Source organism: Rhynchophorus ferrugineus, unplaced genomic scaffold (assembly GCF_030347505.1).
Source record: "Rhynchophorus ferrugineus isolate W39M unplaced genomic scaffold, kcgeb_rfMv2 rfM9, whole genome shotgun sequence".
Lineage (NCBI taxonomy): Eukaryota > Metazoa > Arthropoda > Insecta > Coleoptera > Curculionidae > Rhynchophorus > Rhynchophorus ferrugineus.
Window position 1 is genome coordinate 624,151 of NW_027472588.1, and position 20,634 is coordinate 644,784.

General features: G+C 40.2%; 1 protein-coding gene and 1 long non-coding RNA gene across 4 annotated transcripts in view; one reads left to right on the forward strand and one right to left on the reverse strand.

Annotated features, from left to right (window-relative positions):
* Nucleotides 1-14: 14 nt before the first annotated feature.
* LOC143202420 (centrosomin) overlaps nt 15-20,634 on the reverse strand; it is a 31,074-nt gene continuing 10,454 nt past the window's right edge. For 2 of the 3 annotated variants that reach the window (XM_076413955.1, XM_076413954.1), the window contains exons 2-11: nt 12,323-12,378; nt 9,703-9,887; nt 8,375-8,545; nt 7,305-8,309; nt 4,213-4,302; nt 2,773-4,156; nt 2,536-2,714; nt 1,477-2,477; nt 1,298-1,416; nt 15-653 (exon numbers count right to left, since the gene is read on the reverse strand). In XM_076413955.1, the coding sequence (XP_076270070.1) occupies nt 412-653; nt 1,298-1,416; nt 1,477-2,477; nt 2,536-2,714; nt 2,773-4,156; nt 4,213-4,302; nt 7,305-8,309; nt 8,375-8,545; nt 9,703-9,887; nt 12,323-12,378 (4,432 nt within the window). In that variant the 3' untranslated portion in view covers nt 15-411. Of the gene's footprint in view, nt 654-1,297; nt 1,417-1,476; nt 2,478-2,535; nt 2,715-2,772; nt 4,157-4,212; nt 4,303-7,304; nt 8,310-8,374; nt 8,546-9,702; nt 9,888-9,953; nt 10,244-12,322; nt 12,379-20,634 lie in introns of those variants that run through there. The other variant, XM_076413953.1, reaches the window with a different exon arrangement.
* LOC143202457 (uncharacterized) lies at nt 18,296-20,162 on the forward strand. Its single transcript, XR_013007168.1, has 2 exons — nt 18,296-18,436; nt 19,993-20,162. It is a non-coding gene; the product is annotated as an uncharacterized LOC143202457 (long non-coding RNA).

The window sequence follows — 20,634 nt, forward strand, 5'->3', positions numbered from 1 at the left end:
GTAAAACAACATTGTAGGAAAACTCAAAAAATATTTATTGGTCATCCATATATATACAAACTGGTGAAAAAAATATGTACACGTCGTCATCACAAAATACTGTTTTGTCTTCTAAAACTACTATCAACAAGAACATATCAAAATAAAAAATAGTTTGGTCCATGTTTCAACATGACTCTCATAACGATGTATCAACGAACATCCTACCTAAACCAAACAACTCTCGTAACAATTTGGCACATATAACTACTCTCGGTAACAATCAACAACACAGTTCCGGTCAGTCAAAAACATAAACATTATTCTAGAGTCGTTTTCTTTAATTATGACACAGTTTAGTAACTTACAATTTAAGGACATGTATTAAACCATCACCAAGGAAAGTCCGCACGCACTCCGAATGGATTCTGTTCACGTACGCAACACGTCACTCTCCGATCCCGAGTCCAGGTTGGCCTTGGCCTTCCTCAACACCTGACTGGTCTTGTGGATCTGCTTGCAGATGGTCTTCTCCACCTGCTTCTTCCTCTGGTTGGCCAGGTTCAGTTGGGCGGCTGTCTCCTCCAGGGCTCTCTTCATCCTCAGCATTTTCTGCTTCAGCTCGTTGTTCTCCTGCTCGACCTGCAGCAACTTTTCGCAGCAGTGCCCGCCGGCTGTAAAGTAAGACAGGTATTAAGTCTCTTAAGAGAGGTATAAACCGGCAAACGTTGTTTTGGCTCTTTTTTTGTTTAGCACGAGGTAATATATATATTACATACACTATTGTTAAAATAAATTATATTTATATATCAAAGCCAAAATGAACTAAAACTCGAAATCGATACGGCAACACTGCAGGGTTTTAGGACCCCGCTTTTTTATTATCAGTTTATTAATTAAAAAACTGATAAGATGGACCAGGTGGGGTTGGTCTTATAGCCGTTGTTTTTGTTGACATTGTTTTGTTGTTCGTAAATCTCAAAGCCCCACTAGATATTCCCTTTTAAAATCAAAAAACGAATTATCATCAAAAAAAAGGTCTTTTTTTGTATGACTTCAGATCAATAGAAAAAATGTCGAGCCATATGCTGAAAAATATAATCCAGTGCTGTTATTTTGTACTATATGAGTATTTTTATACTCTGTAATAAGAGTTCAACTCCTCCCCAAAAGTAGTCTAATCTAACAAAGTCTCAGTAGAGTCAATATTCTTCCAACTGAAACATATTCCACTGCAGTGCAAGATTTTTAGCAATTTATATATATTCTTTCTGACAATGATTACATTTTACTACACCGAACAACAATGTTTACATACCAGATATGTTTCTGTCAGATCGGTGCTCATCAAACAGATTGTTCATCGATTCCGTCAACTCAATAGTTTGCAGTAACGGTCTGGGAATGTTATTCGGGTTGGTTTCTAAACTGGAGAACCTAGAAAAATAAATATCGGGTTGAGAGCGTCTTTGAATCTCGCCGGTGCGGACAACCCACCTTCCGTGGTCGCTCTCGATGCCCAAGTCCGGCGATGAGTTCGCCGCCGCCCTGTCCGCGTCGTCCTGCAGATGAGCCGCCGGCCTGACGACACGCGCTTCTTCGTCGTCCGAGTACTGCCGCGGTAACCTTCCGCGCGGAGGTCGTCCGAGTCGGTTCGTCTTCACCAGTCGGTTGTGCAACTCCGCGTTGGCGCTCTCCAACTCGCTGATCTTCAGCTCCAGCCCGTTCTTCTGCCGATGCAGAGTGGAAACTTGCTGATCGTACTTCTGCGACACGTCGGTTAGATTGCTCTGGATCTTAACCAGGTCCGCCCGCAGCGCCTGCTCCTTGCGACTCACTTTCTCGATCTCCTGCAGGAGCTCCTGGTTTTCCTCGCGCAATTTGCTCTTCTCCAGGGCCGCCTCCGAATACTGCAGCGCGGTTTTGTCCAGCTCCGCTCGTAACCCGGACATCTTGTCCTGGTACTGCTGCACGACGCTGTTCACCTCCTTTTCCTTTTCCTTGTACGAATAGATCGTCTCCTCGTACGACCGCACGACGGTCTTCAGCTGCTTTAGTTCCTGGACGAATCCCTCCACCTCGGCGAGCTTCTTCTCCACGTCGGACTTCTTCACGTAATCTTTAGCGTATTCTTCCTTGACGAGGCGCAGATTCTCTTGGGTGATCTTGATCTCGGCCTCGCATTTCTCCTCCACGCCTCGGACCTGCTTTACAAACACTTCTTCGGCCTGTTTAAGTTTATACACTAGAGTTTCTTCATATTCGTGCTTCAGAGCTAGTTCGCGTGCTTCGAAATCTTTTTGAGCTGCACTGAAACGGTCTTGCGCCACCAACAGTTCGTTCGTGGAATCGTGTAGTTTACGTTCAAGCTCCTGCGACCGAGCCAGCAAGGATTGTCTCTCCACCTCGAGGCGGTTTATCGTCTCCTGGGCTTCCTTGTCTTTGCCTACCAGATTGGTCTCGCAGTGAGCCTTGTATGCAGTCAAGTCTTCCACCATCTGTGGATAATAAAGTATCAGTTAGTGATGTTTGTATTCATAAGGAAATTGATGTTACCTTTTCCAAATCATCCGCTTTCCTCTGGACGTCTGCCTTGGCGTTTTGGGCCTCGATCAGTCTCTGTTTGGTATCGTGCAGTTCAGTCTCGAGTTCCGACATCTTCTGATCGAAGAGCCTGTTGTTCTCCTCGGCTTCCGCCGATCTACGATCCAACTCCTTCTCCAGGCGGCATACGTCTAAAAGGATCGTAAATATGTTGATTTCGGATTGAACTACATCTGATTTTAATTTTACCTTGGGATAATTCTATCACGGAACTCCTCTTCTTGGACGGCGTGATGTTATTGTCGAGCACGAACTCGTCGTCCTCGGTGGACTCGTTAGATAACTTCGCGGAGACGGGAAGGGACTGGTTCAGGCCGATCCTGGCCCTGGATACATCCCGGTCCGGCTCGCTCCACGCCTCGCTCTCGCTGTGCGCCTCTTGTTCCCGGTTGGCCGCAGCTTTGGTGCCGACCCTGGCGGTCTCCTCGTCGGTCTCCGTCCCCTTGCCGTTCAGCCGGCTGAGCTCGGTGTCGCGCAGCCGCAGCTCGCTCTTCAGATTAAACACTTGCTCCCTGAGGGCGGAGATGACCCGCTCGCTGTCCGGCTCCTCCTGGCGAGGTCCCGATTTCCGCCAGAGGTGGCTCTCGTAGGTGAGCGAGACGTTGTCCGGCACGATGCTCAGGTTCGTTTCCGGTTCTACGTCGGCTAAGCTCAATTCCTGGAACACCGAGCCGTTGAGGAAGGCGGTGATGTTGGACAGCTGCGCGAGGCTCTGCTCCGGGTTGCCCACCAGGCTCATGGAGAATGACCTGGACATGTCCAGGCTGTTGTTGATGATCTCCCTGAGCCGTTTGTTCTTTGCCAGTCCCAAAAAGCCGAGTACGGCTTTCTGCTTGAGCAACGAGTCGAGGAAAATGGCCAGTTCTTCCAGTCTGGCGCTGAGAATTGAACACACTTCGTTGGTTTCGTTGCGCAGACGCTCGCACTTCTCCAGTTCGTCCCTGACAGTGTAGTTCTCGATCTTCAGCTTCTCGAAGGCCTCATGCAACGATTCCGCCTCCTGGACGCGCTCCTCCAGGAAGCGCTTCTCCTCCTTGGCGCCGCGCAACTGTTCCTGCAGCACCTTGATGTGTTCCAGGTGTCTCTTGGGCGACTGCGTGGCATCCTCTTTCGCGTTGGGCAGGTCGATGTCCAACCCGAGCTCGGAGATCTTCTCCTTCAGCAATTTCAGTTGCAGGTCCTTCCCGGACAGCTCCCTCCTCAGCCGCGCCATCTCGGGTACCTCCTGCTTGCGGTGCAGCTTCTCGATCTCCTTGTTTTTGTCCCACAGCTCTTTGTTGACGATCTCCTGCAGGTAGCAGGTGCACTTCTTCAGTTCCACGTTGAGCCGGTCGATCTCGCGCTCCTTCTCGTCCAACTCGTGTTTGTAGAAGCTGCTGTGCTTCTCTGACGCGCCGTCGCCCTTCTCAAGCAGTGAGCGGTCGACGCGGCCCGAGTTCTGGTTCGACAGCAGCTCGAACTCGAGGTCGACAATCCGGTTCTCCTTCTCTTCCAGCGTGGCGAGGATCTCGTCGTACTGGTTGCGGACGGCCTGCATCTGGGAGTCTTTTTCCTTGAGGGTGGCGACCAGGACCTGAAACAGACGTTATTCGTTGGTTTTGGAATCTATCACTGACAGGCAGCGCTTACCTCAACCTTCGCTTCCAACTCCTCGGTCAGCAGTTTGTATTGTTCGGCGATCTCCATACTGTCCAGCTTGGAGGTGCTCATCGTCGAGGTCTGAACAGAACAGTCATTTTTTTACAACTTCAGTACTCGGGAAGAATCGAACGCACACATGCACACCACACGCAGGCACCCTCGCTCAAGGCTATCGTGCTCTCTACCTGATCGCAGTCCCGTAAACAGTTGAACATCGTGCACCGGCTTCACCTGAACGTCAATATTAACACGGTGGATAAAGAGAAAAAATGGACAGCAAGAGCAGCAACAGCAGAAACGTAGAAAAAAAACTACGATGGGATCGTCGGACGCCGGCGACAATGACTGCGACGATGTCGTGGCGCTAGGCGAGTCTCCGCCGCGAATCCGTCTAAAATTAGGACCGAGTAAGTTTAGAACCGGTGCGAGAAGAGGGCGCAGGAATGCGGGGGGGACACCGGCAACGGAAAGATGAAAAAAGGCGCGTACTTTGATTAATAAACTCATCATGTTTGGATTCGATAGTATCTGGACGGTATCACGACTATATCCGACTCACAAATCACTGACCAGGAGTATTTTGTGAACAGTCTGGTGTTGGGTCTCTTGTTCAATGTATTCTCAACCAGTTTCTTGCTCTCAAATATATCCAAAGTTTTATCTTCGATATGACATCAATTCCAGGAAAAAAGCACTCCATTTTTGGATATTAGCACGGAACCATGCATCTTGTCGAAAATTCGTCTCGATCTCGATCAAATATCAATATCAAATGTTCCACAAGGTTCTAGTCAATAGGCGTCATTATCAGCTCTTAAAAATATCCAAAGCATTATCTCCAATATTAAATCATCTCCAGAAAAACAGCACTCAATTTTTGGCCATCAACATTACCAATACAAAATAGCTGCTAAAATCTTAGAATGCCATCGACCCAGACCTACGGATATTGTTGAAATTTGGTTCGACCACACATCAATATCAAATATTTTACAGGATTTCAGACAATGAACATCACTATCAGCTTTTAAAAATATCCAAAGCATTATTTACGATACTAAATCATCCCCAGAAAAAAAGCACTCAATTTTTGGTCATCATAGATCAACGGAAAATTGGTTCGATAAGACATCGACATCAAATATTCCACAAGGTTTTAGTCCATGAGCTTCATTATCAGCTTTTAAAAATATCTAAAGCATTATATCCAATATTAAATCATGTCCAGAATAAAAACACTCAATTTTTGGTCGTTAACATTAACAGCTTTGATTCAACACCACTGATTCATTGATATTCTTAAGATTGCTCATTCAATAAATCGAAAATAACAGTACATAAACAAGTTACAACCAAATGACCTATTTCGAATGAGACAAATGTGGCAGATTTTCTTCTTTCGCATATACGACACTCCAATGAGACCGGAATTAAAGAAATTCTTTTTTGGGACGTTTTTTATTGAAGAATGTATCCAATTCCGTTTTATTTCATGACAATCATGGATACTGTCGATAAAAACTGGACCAAAACAGAACCGGCATAAACAATTGAACGTTCCGGGCATCACGTAGAGCTGACGCTTTTAAAAATAACACATCTTTCCCGACACTGCCCGTATTATATATCAATTGCGCCATTCCATACGGCCACAGACCAGGAAGGCTGCACCCGGACGAATTCCTCGCATTCACGCGTCAACGAAACCGATTTATTTCGATAGCATTCAAATTATTTCATCGTTTGGGTCCGCTCAGGGCAAGCATCCATTGGTATTTCCACACCTGTACACTACGAGCATAACGAACACACTAATTTTACGACATGCATATGGTGAGTGATAGATGGAAAAGCTGATGAAATGGTTTGATCCCCGAATAGTCATGGAGCATTCTCTAGACCACACTAAGAAAACAAAGGAGTACAAATGGTACTCTTCACATAATATACAAGTTATGGTTACAGGTATACTACATTTTAAAAAAAACAAGAGTTTAGTATAAATGTAATATTTAGATAAATATAACAATAAAAAAAAAATATATTTGGCTAAACTGATTATTGTTCGTAACCATAATGGTATCGAGACGGTATTGTATGACATACAATGTTAAAAAATTAGTTTTCTTCAAAAGTTTAATGTATATTTTAAATTATTTCCTGTAATCTATTTTTTTTCTCTAAAATTGTAAAGAATTTTTAGGAAAATAAAACTCAATAAGATATCCCCAAAATTATAATTTAAAAGGAAATTAAATCATGAGTATTTTGAAATATTCCATAGCATTCTTTGTTTTAGCCACGGAGCATCTAGACTACATAAAATAAAACAAATGCTACATGTCACAAGTCTACAAGGATACTAGATTAAACAACAGGCATATAATGGTGTAAATAAGAGTTTTACATAAATGTAACATTCAGACAAATATAATAATAATGAAACAAGTTATATTTTTCCATATTACTGTTCGTAATCATATTGTTAGAGTAGTATTTCCTGTAACCTATTTTTTCTTAAATTGTGACGAGCCTTTAGGACATAAGGCAAGTTTCTCTTTGTATTTTTTAGTGTAGTCCATTCTTCCCCCACTGTATTGAAACTAAAGGCACATTGCTAATTTAATTAACTTTAATTTATTCATAACATAAATATATATAGTCTTTTATACATCAACAAATAAATATATGTGTACAAAAATTGAGTATTTATTTTCGGGCAAAATAAATCTTGTTGTTTTTGACACAGATAGTTTGCTAACGGATCACAAGAGAAAAAAAATGAAACAAAAAAAATCAGCGCGGGGAACATTTTTTGTCAACATTTGAGGCCACAGAGACAGAAACCGTTCGTGGATACTGTGGTAAAAAAGCGCCGGAATGTAGACATATTTCTATCGGTCTGCAATATAAGAGAAAATCATCGATTCGGGTTTATGTTGATGAGAGTGGGTTGTGTGAGATAAAACATAGAGAGTCATGCAAAGCAAAATTAAGACAGAGGGGGGCGCGCAATCATACTAATGGGCGAAATGAAATTTGCCAAAGAAGGTTCTTTTGCAATTAACTGTAACATCTACCTCGCAGGGTGGCGTGGACACCGCCTCCTCCTCGTCCTCGACGATCTCCAGCCGGTCCGGGCGGACCTCGTTGGCCGGCTTCGAAACCACACCCTCCAGCTCCCGTTCCAGCGCCTCCTTGGCCAGCTTGAGGCGCGCCATCTCGTCGTTGCTCCTGTTCCGGAACTCGATCATGCTCTTGATGATCTCGCACGCCTTCAGCTGCTCGCCCTTGAGCTTGACGATCTTCTGGCGTTGCGCGTTATAGTCCGCCTTGAGGGCGGCGAACTCGGCCAGCAGGGCGGGCGATGATCCGCCGGCCGCCTCCACTGACAGCAGCTGTTCGAAGGCGACGAGGGCGCGACCGTCAGGCGTGACGGGGGCGGGGGAACGGGCCCCCGTCACCTGTACATGTGGTGAGTGCGCTTTCGCAGCTCCATCAGGTGCTGCTGCGTCCGGAACTGAAATAAAATGACGGTCAGTGCTGGGTCTGGGGCTGCGGTCACGGTCCTGGGGCACCGCTAGGTTCTGGTTCTTCTTGGCCTCGTTCGCGGCCGTCTCCAGCCTGGATTGGAGCTCGCGCGCCGCCTCCTTCTGCCTTTTGTTGTCGGCGTGGAGGGCGTCGAGACGCGCCGCGAGCGCCGCATGATTGCGGTCCGACGCCTTCCTGTCGCGTTCTCGCTCCCTGCGCTCTTCCTCCAGCTCGGCCTTGGCGGCAATATGGCGCTGGTTCGCCGCCTCTAGCTGGCCGCACAGACGGTCCATCGTCTTCTGTTGCTCGTGCATCTTGGCCACCATCGACTCCTGGTTGAGGTGAGCCCGTTCGATCTTCTCCTCGTAGTCCTTGATCTGGCGCGCGAACTCTATGAGGCGCTCGTTGGCCGAGGAGAGGTCGCGGTTCAGCGTGGCCACGGACCGCTCCTTCGACTCGCACTCCTTCTGCAGCGCGTCGATCTGGAACCGGAGCATCTCGCTCCTGTCGAACGTCGACGCGATCTGGTCGCTGTCTCTCTTCGAAGCGCTCACCTGAAACCAACCGACCGATCAATGAAGAAGACGCCCGCCTCGAGAGTATCTCGACGCCAACTCACTTGCATCTGCAGCTTGAGATCGGCCATCTCCTGCTGCAACATCTCCAGTTCCTGGTCCTTTTTCTGGGAGTACTTCCGGTGCTCCTCCTCCTCCAGTTCCATCGCCTTCACGGCTTGGCAGAGTAAATCGTGCTTCTCCTTCGCCTCCTTCTGCAGATTCGCTATCTCCACCTGGAATAATATCAACGTAACGACGGCAAAACTTAGATGACAGCAAAAACACACCAACTAAGTCGTATGAGGAAATGAGAAATTTAATTAATGAAGCATACATGATATATATACCAATGAAAATTACATCAAAATTAAGGAAATTAATAAATATAGCTATGACATCATTAAAATTTATATAAAACCCAACAATAAATACATAATCTAGAAGATAAGTTACTCAACCAAATCGTAACCAATTATATAAAGAAGAATTTTATAATACCAACAATTGCCATAATGTAAAACAAGAAAATTAATCCCATACGTTTTATACATAGTCTTTCCAATAAAACAGCCAATGCACGTCATCAACACCGTCGAACGTATTGCCAAATTCAGTATATAAAAATGTAAAATCCCTTTTAAACTCGGAAATTTTTACAAACTGCATTTAGCAGTATATTCGAGGTCATTTATGACGTGCATTGGCTGTTTTATTGGATTGACTACGCGATATTATGTGGTAAAAACAATGATTATATTATTGAAAGTGAACTGAGAATTTCTAAATATTCAAGGTGAGTGGATCTAAATTTTTAGTGTACTTTATGATGTGTTATACAAAATAAATGAGGCTAAACAAAACATACGAACTTAAAAGAGAAACTGTCTAACACACAGTGTCTCCTGAGTGAAGTTAAAAAGTCCATTCCAAAAAAATCAATAATTAATAACAATACGATGCTAGTCCGATGTTAAAATAAATTATACTTGGCATCAATTTTGACCAATTTCTTTTTTGTTAATTCCAACCGCTTCATTTTAAAAGAAAGTTTCATATTACACAGTTATTTAAATATAGGATATTATGTTGTTATTTAGCAAGGAATATGATTTAATCAGAAAGTTAAAACAACTTATTGTACTTACTACTTATTATTGTTGATCAATAATAGTCTACGGAACAATTCCTCATAGAAAATTTTCGACATTACCGAGTTATTTAAATATGTGAAATTACGTTGTTTAACAAGGAAAATGCTTCAATGGGAAAGTTGAAACAACTTATTGTACTTATTACTGTTGATTAATAATAGTCTATGGAACATTTCCTCAATAGAAATACGGCTTACTTGACGTCTTACTATCGTCTCCAGAAATCACAAACAACGCACCTGTAGCTCGATGTTCCTCTTCACGACATTGTCCTTGTCCAACGTGAAGTTGGTGCCCATTTTCTCCTCCAAAAAATATATTCTCAGCTTCAGATTGAAATTCTCCTTCTTCAGTGTGGTCAGCTGCTCCTCGAACTCCTTGACGGTGCGCCCACGCATCGGACCCGTCGGGGACCGCATAGTATCTGAAAGGAAACACAACATCATCATCGGATCACACCACCTCGGCACCTACGCCGAGCACCGCCTACGGTAAGACTCGTAATCGTCGAAATCGCCGACGGAGCTGGTCTTCGAGCTGGGCGAGTAGGAGGGCGGCGGTGAGGGTCCGTCGCCCTCCCTCACCGAGGACCCGCTCTCCCCCAGGTTGGTCTTGAGCAGGGCCATTAGGTAGTTGTTGTTGTTGGACATCGCGTTCCCGAAGCCAGTCGCATGTGATGGGTATGTCACGGGTAATTTTTGTAAGCGGTTTTGCGTGATCGAAACGTGAGATGACGGAAATGTCAACGGGAATGTGACGCGGACGGTACCAGATAATGTCACTGTCACACCGGAGTATACGGATCACTTGCGGATAAACAAAATTCAACGATAATGTCGTTGCGTTAATTACAAAATGACGTAAGGAAAAGTGAGGTTACGGTCATGGAACAACGACACATAGTTACATAAATATACAATAAAGTGAAGTAATAAGGTTATGTTGACAGGTGTTTAACCAATAGCGTGCCACTTATTGGTTTATATTTTAAATATGTCACCTGATTTTTATTTTATAATATTTATGGCATATTTATTTATGTTTTCCATGTATTTTGAGAATATTTCATACAAATGTCAACTAGTATCTGAATAAAATAGTTTATTAAAATTTCATTTTTTAATTTTTCCTGTAGGAATAATTTTTAATCTAATTTTTTATTTCTCCCTATAGTAAATGAACTCGCTTTGCGCGCCCTCTTGTGACTTGTACGAACGAAGTTGCTTACAAGCGTTTGAAGGTTTCATTTTAGATGTCGCGTCACTAAAACAGTTTATCTCCTAAAACAATTAACATTTCGAAAAATCCTAAACTAAAATCGAATACAGAAAACTAAAATCGATTTTTTCAAATTTGTACATTGGAATATCCCCTTAAAGTAAATTAAAAGTGCTTTTTATCCTTTGTGTGTTTGTGTGAGAGAACAAAACCGTTTGTCCTTTGAGCAAAACCGTTCAAGTCATTTTTTAATTTCTTCAAAATTGGCGAAGTGCTGCTATGCAAGCGCGCCATTGACGCGAAAAGTTGATAGTCCGACGGGGTAAGGTCTGGAGAGTACGCCACACAAAGAGCATTCATTGTCTTGCGACTAAACCGATTTGGGCTTGGAGTCTATAGGCCGCCTTCGCCCGATGATAACAATTACTTTTTGCGCTTAGGCTTTTCAAAATAAATTCATTTTTCATCACCCGTCAATATTCGAAACAGAATTTCTGATGATTTTTTGATTTCCCATTTGGCTGTCATTCAATTGATGTGGCACCCATTTTCCCATCTTTTGGATTTGCCCCCACTGCTCTTAATCGGTCGCTAATCGTTTCTTGGGTCACATTTAACGCTTCTGCCAATTGCTTTTGAATGTGGGTTAGGTCTTCATTCAACTCTTGCAGTTTCGCAGCTTCAAACTTTTTCTGTCTGCCAGAATGTTCCTTGTCTTGCGTATCGAAATCACCACTTTTAAGTGTGCCGCAAATGCACGTTTTCTGGTACGAAATTTGACATTTTCAAAGAGATTTAAATCTAGGACGATGTTATTTTAGACTACATCAAGCTTCAAAGCTACACATGTTATATTTTTCTAAAATATAACATGTGTAGCTTTGAAGCTTGATGTCAGTAGAATAAAATGACATATGCGTCAAATAATAACATTGCGTAGTTAAACCTAGCAACATCTGTCAGAAAAAAAACCGGTAATGACGTTCCGGTACACTGATATATTAGGTATACTTAATCAATGTACAATCTTAATAAAGCACACTATTTTATTGTTTATTCTGATTCATATTTATCCATAAACAAATAGTCCTAAGTAAATTTAAATAAATAACAACTGGATAACTAATATCCCTGTAATTACAGATTTATAATGAAACCAGAATAATATCACAAAAAATTATATTGTCATCTCGTCTTCCTAGAAAAAAAAACATGACTATATGAAGTAACAATTCCACGAATCTGTCGTTAAGAGATATCACATTTTATGCACTATAAGTGGAATTTCCTAAACCCACTGATAACAATTAATTCATCAACTCGAAAGTAAAACATATGTATCACTAGGAAGGTGGTAAAGTATTCCTTTAAATATTTAGGCGGTAGCGGAGTAAAAGTCACTAATCGCGTAAATAAAAGAATACCGATCTTCCCCCGTTACGTAAATATTTACCGACAACAATCTCGCGTCCCGTCCCCCTACAGTCATTAGAGAAAAAATCGATCTATTACCACTCGGTATAAATTCTATTTTCGATCGCCGCGACCCTCCAGAAATCTTGGCATCGGTAAACAACAAGCCGGTTAAGGTTAAACAACTGGTAGAGTGCCAATTCGCGGCGCGCGAAGAAGGAGACTTACTTGAGAATGATCCATCTTGGTCCAGGGTGACTTCTTGTAACTGGCTCGGGCTGGTGCTGAAACAAAAAAATCTTGTAAGTTTCGAAATTTAACTCGCAAACGAGTGGTAGAAGGTTGTCAGAGAGATAATGAGGGTGTTTAAAAAGCGATTCTAATAAACCGAAGCATTTTTCTTTCTCATTTTACCAATTAGCTTTACTCTAGTTAAAAAGAGACAGAACTAAGTCTGACGCTTCCGAACATGTAACCGGATCGATCTATAAAATTCGATTTGTGTCGGTACTGGTCGACACCGTTGTCATATGTCAATGTAAATATAATGAAACAACTCTAACCTACGAGTTATTGTCGCTGTTTAATTACCTGTAGTTTAAATCCTTCAATAAATATGCATTAGATGTACTATAGTCAGTGGTCAGAGTCAAAATAAACAAAAACTTAAATTTGGTGCTGCAACGTTGCACTATAAATTTATTTAAATAATTTTTTGTTATAATGAGACATTCAAACAAAAATATGAAAGATGTGAGGGTCCCTAATGTAATTATAGATCGATAAAAACTCCCAACAAGTTACATATTTTTGTTCCAAGACAAAACCAGTCACTATTTTAACTACGACCAAAGTGTCTCTTGTACACAACACCGAGATAAACAAAACCGTCGATAATATTTGAGGTTAGGCCTAATAAACTTGTCCTTTTTTCAGTTACTAAATAATACGGAAAATTATATCTAATATAATGTGATGGATTTAGTTTTACAAGTGTGCATGAAGTTACCTTGTATTCCTACAAGATTCGAATGTGAACCAAACAGGTTTCTTCCAACTGAGGGCTCATTGAACATTCATTACTGAACGACCTTATATTTTTAATATACAACGAAAATTATTATCAACAAGTATCAATCAAATCCCATCGTGATTAGATTGCAAAAAGCCAATATTTCAAATATCAATATTAGAATTAGTATGGTTTGGTTAAGGAACACCTACGACCAGAACCAGGAGATAATAGGTTGTCCGGAAATAACGTCGTTTTTCAAGAAAATAATGTCGTTTTTCCATGTGCCACTTTAAATAATCATTTTTCAAGCCGGAATGAAGTTTATTAGTTTAGAATCGACACACCCTTAACAACAGGCACCTGTCATCACCTAATAACGAACGTACTTGCTTGTCCGGAAAATGATATCGGTCCGATCCGAACCGAAAAAAAAAACGAAATTATACGGTAGTTGACGTTTATAAGACAGCAAACGTCAATTCCACAGCCGTATTTAAATAGTAAATAGAGGAAAAAAAAACGTGAAAGCCATTAGATGGCCTCAGAGAAGAGAGAGAGAGAAAAAGTCTCGGCCTAATTGTCCGAGAAAAAATCGAGCAGATAGATAGATCAAAGGCGGCCGGGGTTTATTTTTATTCCGCGTTTTCTGGAACGGAATCGGTCTCGCGGCCGGTAACAGCTCTGGAATAGGTGCGCGTACGGACATAAATCGACGGCCGGTCAATGATGATGATGATGATTGCGCTCAAGGTTGTGTCCGGCCATTTTTTGTCTCCCGCTGCCTCCCTCGTCCATGTCGAGGAGAGACCGAGCAAGTGGGCGGTGACCGTTTGACAATCGGTGGTCATTCATTAAGCCAATTATTATTCGTTGTGGCATCGGGTGCGTGCGTAGGTCACTAGATTTTATATCATTCGTTTTGTATTAGACGGATAAAAAAATAAATCTCGTATCTTGTTGTCTTGACAAGTATATATCGATTTTATTTAAAGAATAAACTTCCGGTATTTTTAGTATGAGTATTTTTATGTATTAATACATCAAAAACGAAAAAAAGTTTATATAGAAAAGCACAGAAAAATTAGTTTTTAATAATTTTATTTTGATTTGAAGCTTTACTGTGAAAAATCGGTACGATGTATTTTATTGAAAGTCGCTACTTCTTCTCAATCTTTCAGTCAATTTACGGATTTCACCTGGAAAGAACGATGTATCTTTTGATGTTACCCCCGACTCGATATTTCTGGTAATATTATAAGTAGTGAAGCGCTGGTCAGATTGGTCACGACTTATATATCGGAACAAGCAGTAATCAGAAGGAACAAAGTCTGGAGAAAACGGCACTTCCTACTTTAATGTTTCCAGGTAGGATTTGACCGGTTTTTGTAGTCGATAGCGATTGATGGTTTCAGCGAGTGCTTCAAACGCCGTCAAATCCTGAACACTCGCTACTATTTTTGCGGAAGGAATTCACACCGGAACTGAAAACACTGTTTGAATAAAAACTTGCTTATTTCGATGTTAAAGGAAGTACGGGAGCGCTATGGAAGTGGTACTGTTACAAGGGGGAGAGAAAAGAGAGCGCGACGTCGTCGTGGTGGTCTTTCGTAGCCGGGAATCGCATGGTACCAATCCACCAGCGTTTCCAACCTTTGGACTTGATATAGGTGAATACGTGGTGGTCTAAAGAGTCGTAGCGATCGCTACAATTTGACCGTCCAAAACGCTGTATGTCTTTGGTATCTAAATCACCACTTTTAAAACTTCGAGACCAGTAAACAGTGCGATGATTTGTTTCACAATGTTTTTTCGCATTCTCCAGTCTCTTGTCGGTTTGAATACTTGTACTTTTTCTACAGCCTTAGGCAGAGATATCTTTTGCCATGATAACCTTTATAATGAAGTAGAGTTTTTAATCTCATACGAGTACCGAAAATTATTTCTCGCCAAATCCATACCTCTAGCAATCCATATGATTGAGGGGTTGGTTATTAAAAGAGATGATTTACGACGCGGCCTACTTGATTAATGCCTCCGCAGGCCTGCACAGTGTCCGAGACGGGAAATAATCGAGAGGGCCGGGGATCTGGCGCTTCGACACAACAGTTGGCCTGGAAACAGGATGTCGCTCGGGTGTCGGACGTTTAAAAACAGCTGCACGGGACCGAAAAAAAAATGCCGGAACTAGACTTAGGGCTCTTTGGAACGAATGAGCGGTTGCTGTTGATGTTTATTTTCGTAGGAGTTTTTCTAGAACGGGTTAGTGGCGGCTTGGAGAAGCGGATTCGTGAATATCTTTTTGCTAAAAATCATTATTGTTATAGGAATATTTGTATGATATTCATTTTAGACGCTGATGAACGTTAAACAAACAGGTACCAGATAAATAGTGGCTATTTCTGGAGAATCTTAAGTGGTATTCGGCAAACTTAGGTAGTTTCAGCTTGATTATGTCATTTACAAGCAATTGAGAGGTAGAATCCGATGAACTACAAAAGCCATGTTGGATTTCGCACTGCTATTGGTAGGAGCTCTGTTTTGTGAAGCTAAGAATCTTGTTTATAATTTATTTGTTCTTGTACTGTTCATATTATAATTATAAACGATAGGCAGTAATGGATAAATCATAGATTTGTATATTTTATTGACAAAAAAGCTATTATAACACTTTTAATTTGAACAGGCATATGAGAACATTTCGTACACGTGTGTATCCATCCAATTTTTATGCTAGTTTGGCAAATTCGATTCAATTGTATACCACATCATTAAAATGTATGCATAGTTGACACTGCCAAAGTAAGTGTACAGATGCACATCAGAAATCTCATCAAAACAACAGCTCGTTGATCATATAGTCAATCCACAGCATTAAAATTGAACAAGAAACATTGAAGTTTGGCTCGCTTGACGATTTTTAAGGTTGAGGGTTCCTATTTTGGCAAAAATACTAATATTTCATAGAAGTGTATCAAAGGGTGGGATATGAGAATTATTGAAATCAGACAAAAATATGATTGTACCCAAAACTAGCTGCTAAAATTCCAATGGATGCTATATTGGACGAAACCGGAGCTAATTCAAGCAGTGTTGACTCATAAAGATTTATATAATATTCAGCAAGCAAAACAATTGAATTCCACAAGTACAAAACATAAAAGTGATGCTACAAGTGTTGTGTGTTATATAAGCCACAATTTTAGTTTGAGTACCTATCCTAGTTTAAATAAAGAAGATTTTATGTTAATCATTAGATTATAGTAGTATAGAGCAGATACGGGAGTAGTCCCAAGACATTACCCTGTGAAATTCCCGCCGAAATAGTCTTAAGTCTTAAGTGACTCCAGCAGCCGACAGTAATTCCGCGGTAGCAATTTGCATATTTTGTAGATTAGTCCAATATGCTATACCCGGTCAAAAGTTTGTGAGACGTCCAGGAATATTGCAGGGCAATATTTCTGTCCTTCGAATGTCTTTTTAACAACCGTTGTTACTCTATACACTAGGTCGATTGTCGAGTGGTGATTTCAAAATCCAAACTGGACATCTGGTATTTCTATAAATGATTTAATACGTTTTAACAGCAGTTCCTCAAATAATTTTGATATCGCCTGTAGCACCAAAATAGGCCTGTAAGATCCAACTAATTCTGCCGATTTATCAGGTTTTTTAAGCATATCGTGATATAAAAAACAAAACAACATATCTTATACTCCACATTTGATTATATTACTTTTTAGTGATCCTAATATTACGTAATAAACATCATAAACTATAAATATAGTCTATTCAAAGTTTCTTTAGTAATATACATCATGGATATTTGTGACGTCGAAACATTGCAATGTTGCCGAGTTTTAGTTCAATTTGGCTTTGACATACAAAAAAATTCTAATCTAAATAAAGTAATTAAACAAAAATATCAAATTTTATTATTTATATAATTTATTTTAACATTATAGTATATCTGAAAACTACAGTTAATTATTCGGCCACAAAAATGTATAGGTAAGAGTTAAAATTTCTTATCACTATTGCTTTCAAGTATTTTTCATACATCTGACAGCCGGTGGCCGTCTGGTTGTCAGATGTACGCTAAATTATTCAAAATATTAGTTATAAATACTACAAGTTATAAACCGGCAAACATTTATTTTATCCCTTTATTTTGATCAATTTTAGTCGCTCCGTAATATATCATATTACTTTGTTTGAAACATCGCTTACAAAATAAAGAATAATAAGTTAGATTCACCCAAGAAAACCCGTCTACATACAAAGTGGGTGCACTAATCTTGATATTGGCTCTATTCGAGACCAAATATAAGAAATGTCTAAAAAAGTCAAAAATCAAAAATATGTCAAAGCCAAACTGAACTAAAACTCAGAGTTAATTCGGCAACATTGCAATATTTCGACGTCACAAATATCCATGATGCTTTACTAAAAAAACTTTGAATAGACTATATTTCACTTTACGTAGTATATTCAGTAGCTCCACAATAACGTCTTAGTGCGAGAGCCGAAAATATCGCCATGCTACAGTCGTGTCAGACAAAAACCATCCGAATAAAAACAAAGACAACCAAACCGTACACTATGAACTAATTGATCGGTGAATGGTTTTCTCAAAAGCCGGTGGGCGTTTTTGGAGTTTTTCCAATTTTCGCAAGCGGAATTATTGGCAATATGGTGTTGTAAAAACCGGAATTCGGCCAAGAAATATTTTTAGGTCAGCTAAAATGATCATAAACTCGGACGAGTCCGGTTAGCGTCCGCTCGAACGACGGAAAATAAACAGAGATCGTTAAAACTGACGGCAAGTCTCCCCATCATCGATGTTCACATTTATACGATGGAAATTGTTGAGATGTAATTACATTTATTTATGTTGAAGCGAATTATTTTTTAATATAATTTTTTAAATTCATCTCTAAAAAAACGAACAAAAAAGAAACACTTGTGGTTCGAGGAGTTGGAAATCCCAGAATCGACCGTAAGAAAGTTTACGGTAACGGTAAAACGTCGATCATATTTTAAGGGTAATTTCATATTTTATTGGTGCGTTTTATGTTTCCGGGAAAGTTGAGATACCGGTAAAGAAACTAAAAGAGCTAGGTTGTCACCTGTGCTCTACTGGGATCTGCCACCCTTGTAGCCCCCCTCCTCGAACTGAAGTTGCCGAATGTGATAACTTAACATGCCCAAGGGCTTCTCAAGCTCTATGAAAATTCATTTATGCAGCTACTACCGTCAGAGCAACTACGTTTTTCAAACGAGCCGATTATACAATGTTTTATACTGCACAACCAGAGTTCTTCAAAAAGGTGAGTTTTTTACAGAGTATTCCAGTTTTCTTTTTGTTTTAATTCTATTCATTTAACTATTTATTTATCTATTCAGTTATCAATTTAATATAAACATTCTCCGCTATTTATTTAATCATTATAACTCATCACTACATAGTATAAAACAAAGTCGCCTTTTCTGTCCCTATATCCCTATGTGCGCTTAAATCTTTAAAACTACGCAACGGATTTTGATGCGGTTTCTTTCAATAGATAGAGTGATTCAAGAGGAAGGTTTACATGTATAATATATGCATAATATACTAAGGTAACATTGCTAATTTTAGAGGTTTCTAACGTGATGTCGTAAATTAGCTATTTTTTTAGGCTTATTTAGCAATTAGCAAAAACGCTGCCTAACCCTACGAGTTAGACCAAATTAATGTACTACAGTATTGTACACCATAAAAAGGTCTACAAAAAAGTCCGCGATGGTATATGTTTATCTTTTTGGGATAACCCACATTAACCATTTTTATTGTTTACTTTTTACGTGAGAAAATGGCTTATTAATTAATCCTTATCGAATTAAGTACCTTAAATACAGTGTGCAATTAATATAGATCAATATGGTTCCTTACAGCATGTAAATTAAACAAATATTTTCGGAGATATTACAAATTTAAAATTTGCGTTTAAAAATGTGTAATGTAATAAAAATTGTATGAATTTAGATATTCCAAAGATAGCAGGAAATCTTCATAGTAAGTATAGGGGAAGAGGAATTGTTTTACTCCAAATTTAATGCGTGCAGGCCAAGGGCAGTAATGAATGAACCAAAAATACTGGATCGATTTTAATCATGTTTTCATTGAGTGACATAGGCATATATATTTTATGCCCGTGCAAAGTCGGAGCGGGCCGCTATGTTTTTATATACAACGTTCATATTTTTCCTGTAGTGTATTTAATTTAGTATCAGCATTGCACCCGTGCGAAGCCGGGGCGGGTCGCTAGTAATTACTATAAATCCTAGACAATAGTTTTATGGTTGCAACTGTAAATATAAATTGTAGTTGTCTTATAAACCAGAGGCTAATGCCATAGAGGCCAAAGTTTCTGATGTATTGTTATGATCTATGGATAATTTGAAGCATACATAAACGCCACTGAAAGTGGTTTCTACAGGCTCTTGATGGCAGCGTATCTAGCGTGTGGCTTTTAGCTTTCTCCCTTGCACGTCCATCATAGCTGGAGCTGGGGATGTGAATGCACTAGTAACAGTACTGTTCATTTGTTTATTTATCTTAAAAATTCAGCTTAATCCTAGCGAAGCCCACAAACCTTAGTGACAGTAGATCTCGCGCTTTATCCCTTGATTACATTGCACGTCATCATTGTTAGTGTTAGGATACCAACAGACGGATGTATAAATGTAATTACCAGTCAATTGGTCTTAATTATCAGTATCATCACCGTTGTCAATCAATCTAGCCGATAATTCATATAATAATTATACGGCTGATTTAACGTTCTTTAGATCTTATTCTTATTCTCGAAAATTGGTTGCTCAGGTACTTTTTTATCTATTTCAGAACTGTCGCCCGACTATTTCCTCAATCGACGTTTTCCTGATTACTTTTAGTTTAATCGATTTACTGTTGTTTGTAGGTAGTTTATATGATGTTTGTTTTTATTGTCTATATATTTTTTGTAACTAAAATGTTACAACAAATGTCCTTTAAAAATAATTTATATTTTTTACATAGATACATTTACACATAGTAAAATTGCTTCTACATTTATATATTTAAGAAAATAGTAATGCTTTGTCTTTTGTACAGTTGGGAGGGTCTAATTTATTGCACCATTTGTTGTAATATTTGTGACATGTGAGAAGAATTGTGACTTGAGACAGTATAAAATATCGCACGTTATCGAATGTCTGATGAAGCTAGAGTAAGATGAAAGAGGCTTCGAGCAGATAGAAAACACGTGTCTAGCTAAAAGGATGCCTCATCCGCTCGTTGTTGAGTGCTCCGGATAATGGGGGTTCAGGTACCGAGGCTAGACGAAGCGTGACAGAAATTGGTAGAAGCCCCTGGTAGGCTGGTTATAACCATAAACTTCAAATCGTGGAATTTTCGAGCATTCCTTAAGAGTCCCTAAGTTCCTAGCTGGAAGAATATTTCCCCTCACCGAACGAATCGAGATACAGCAGAGGGGTTCCTGAACCA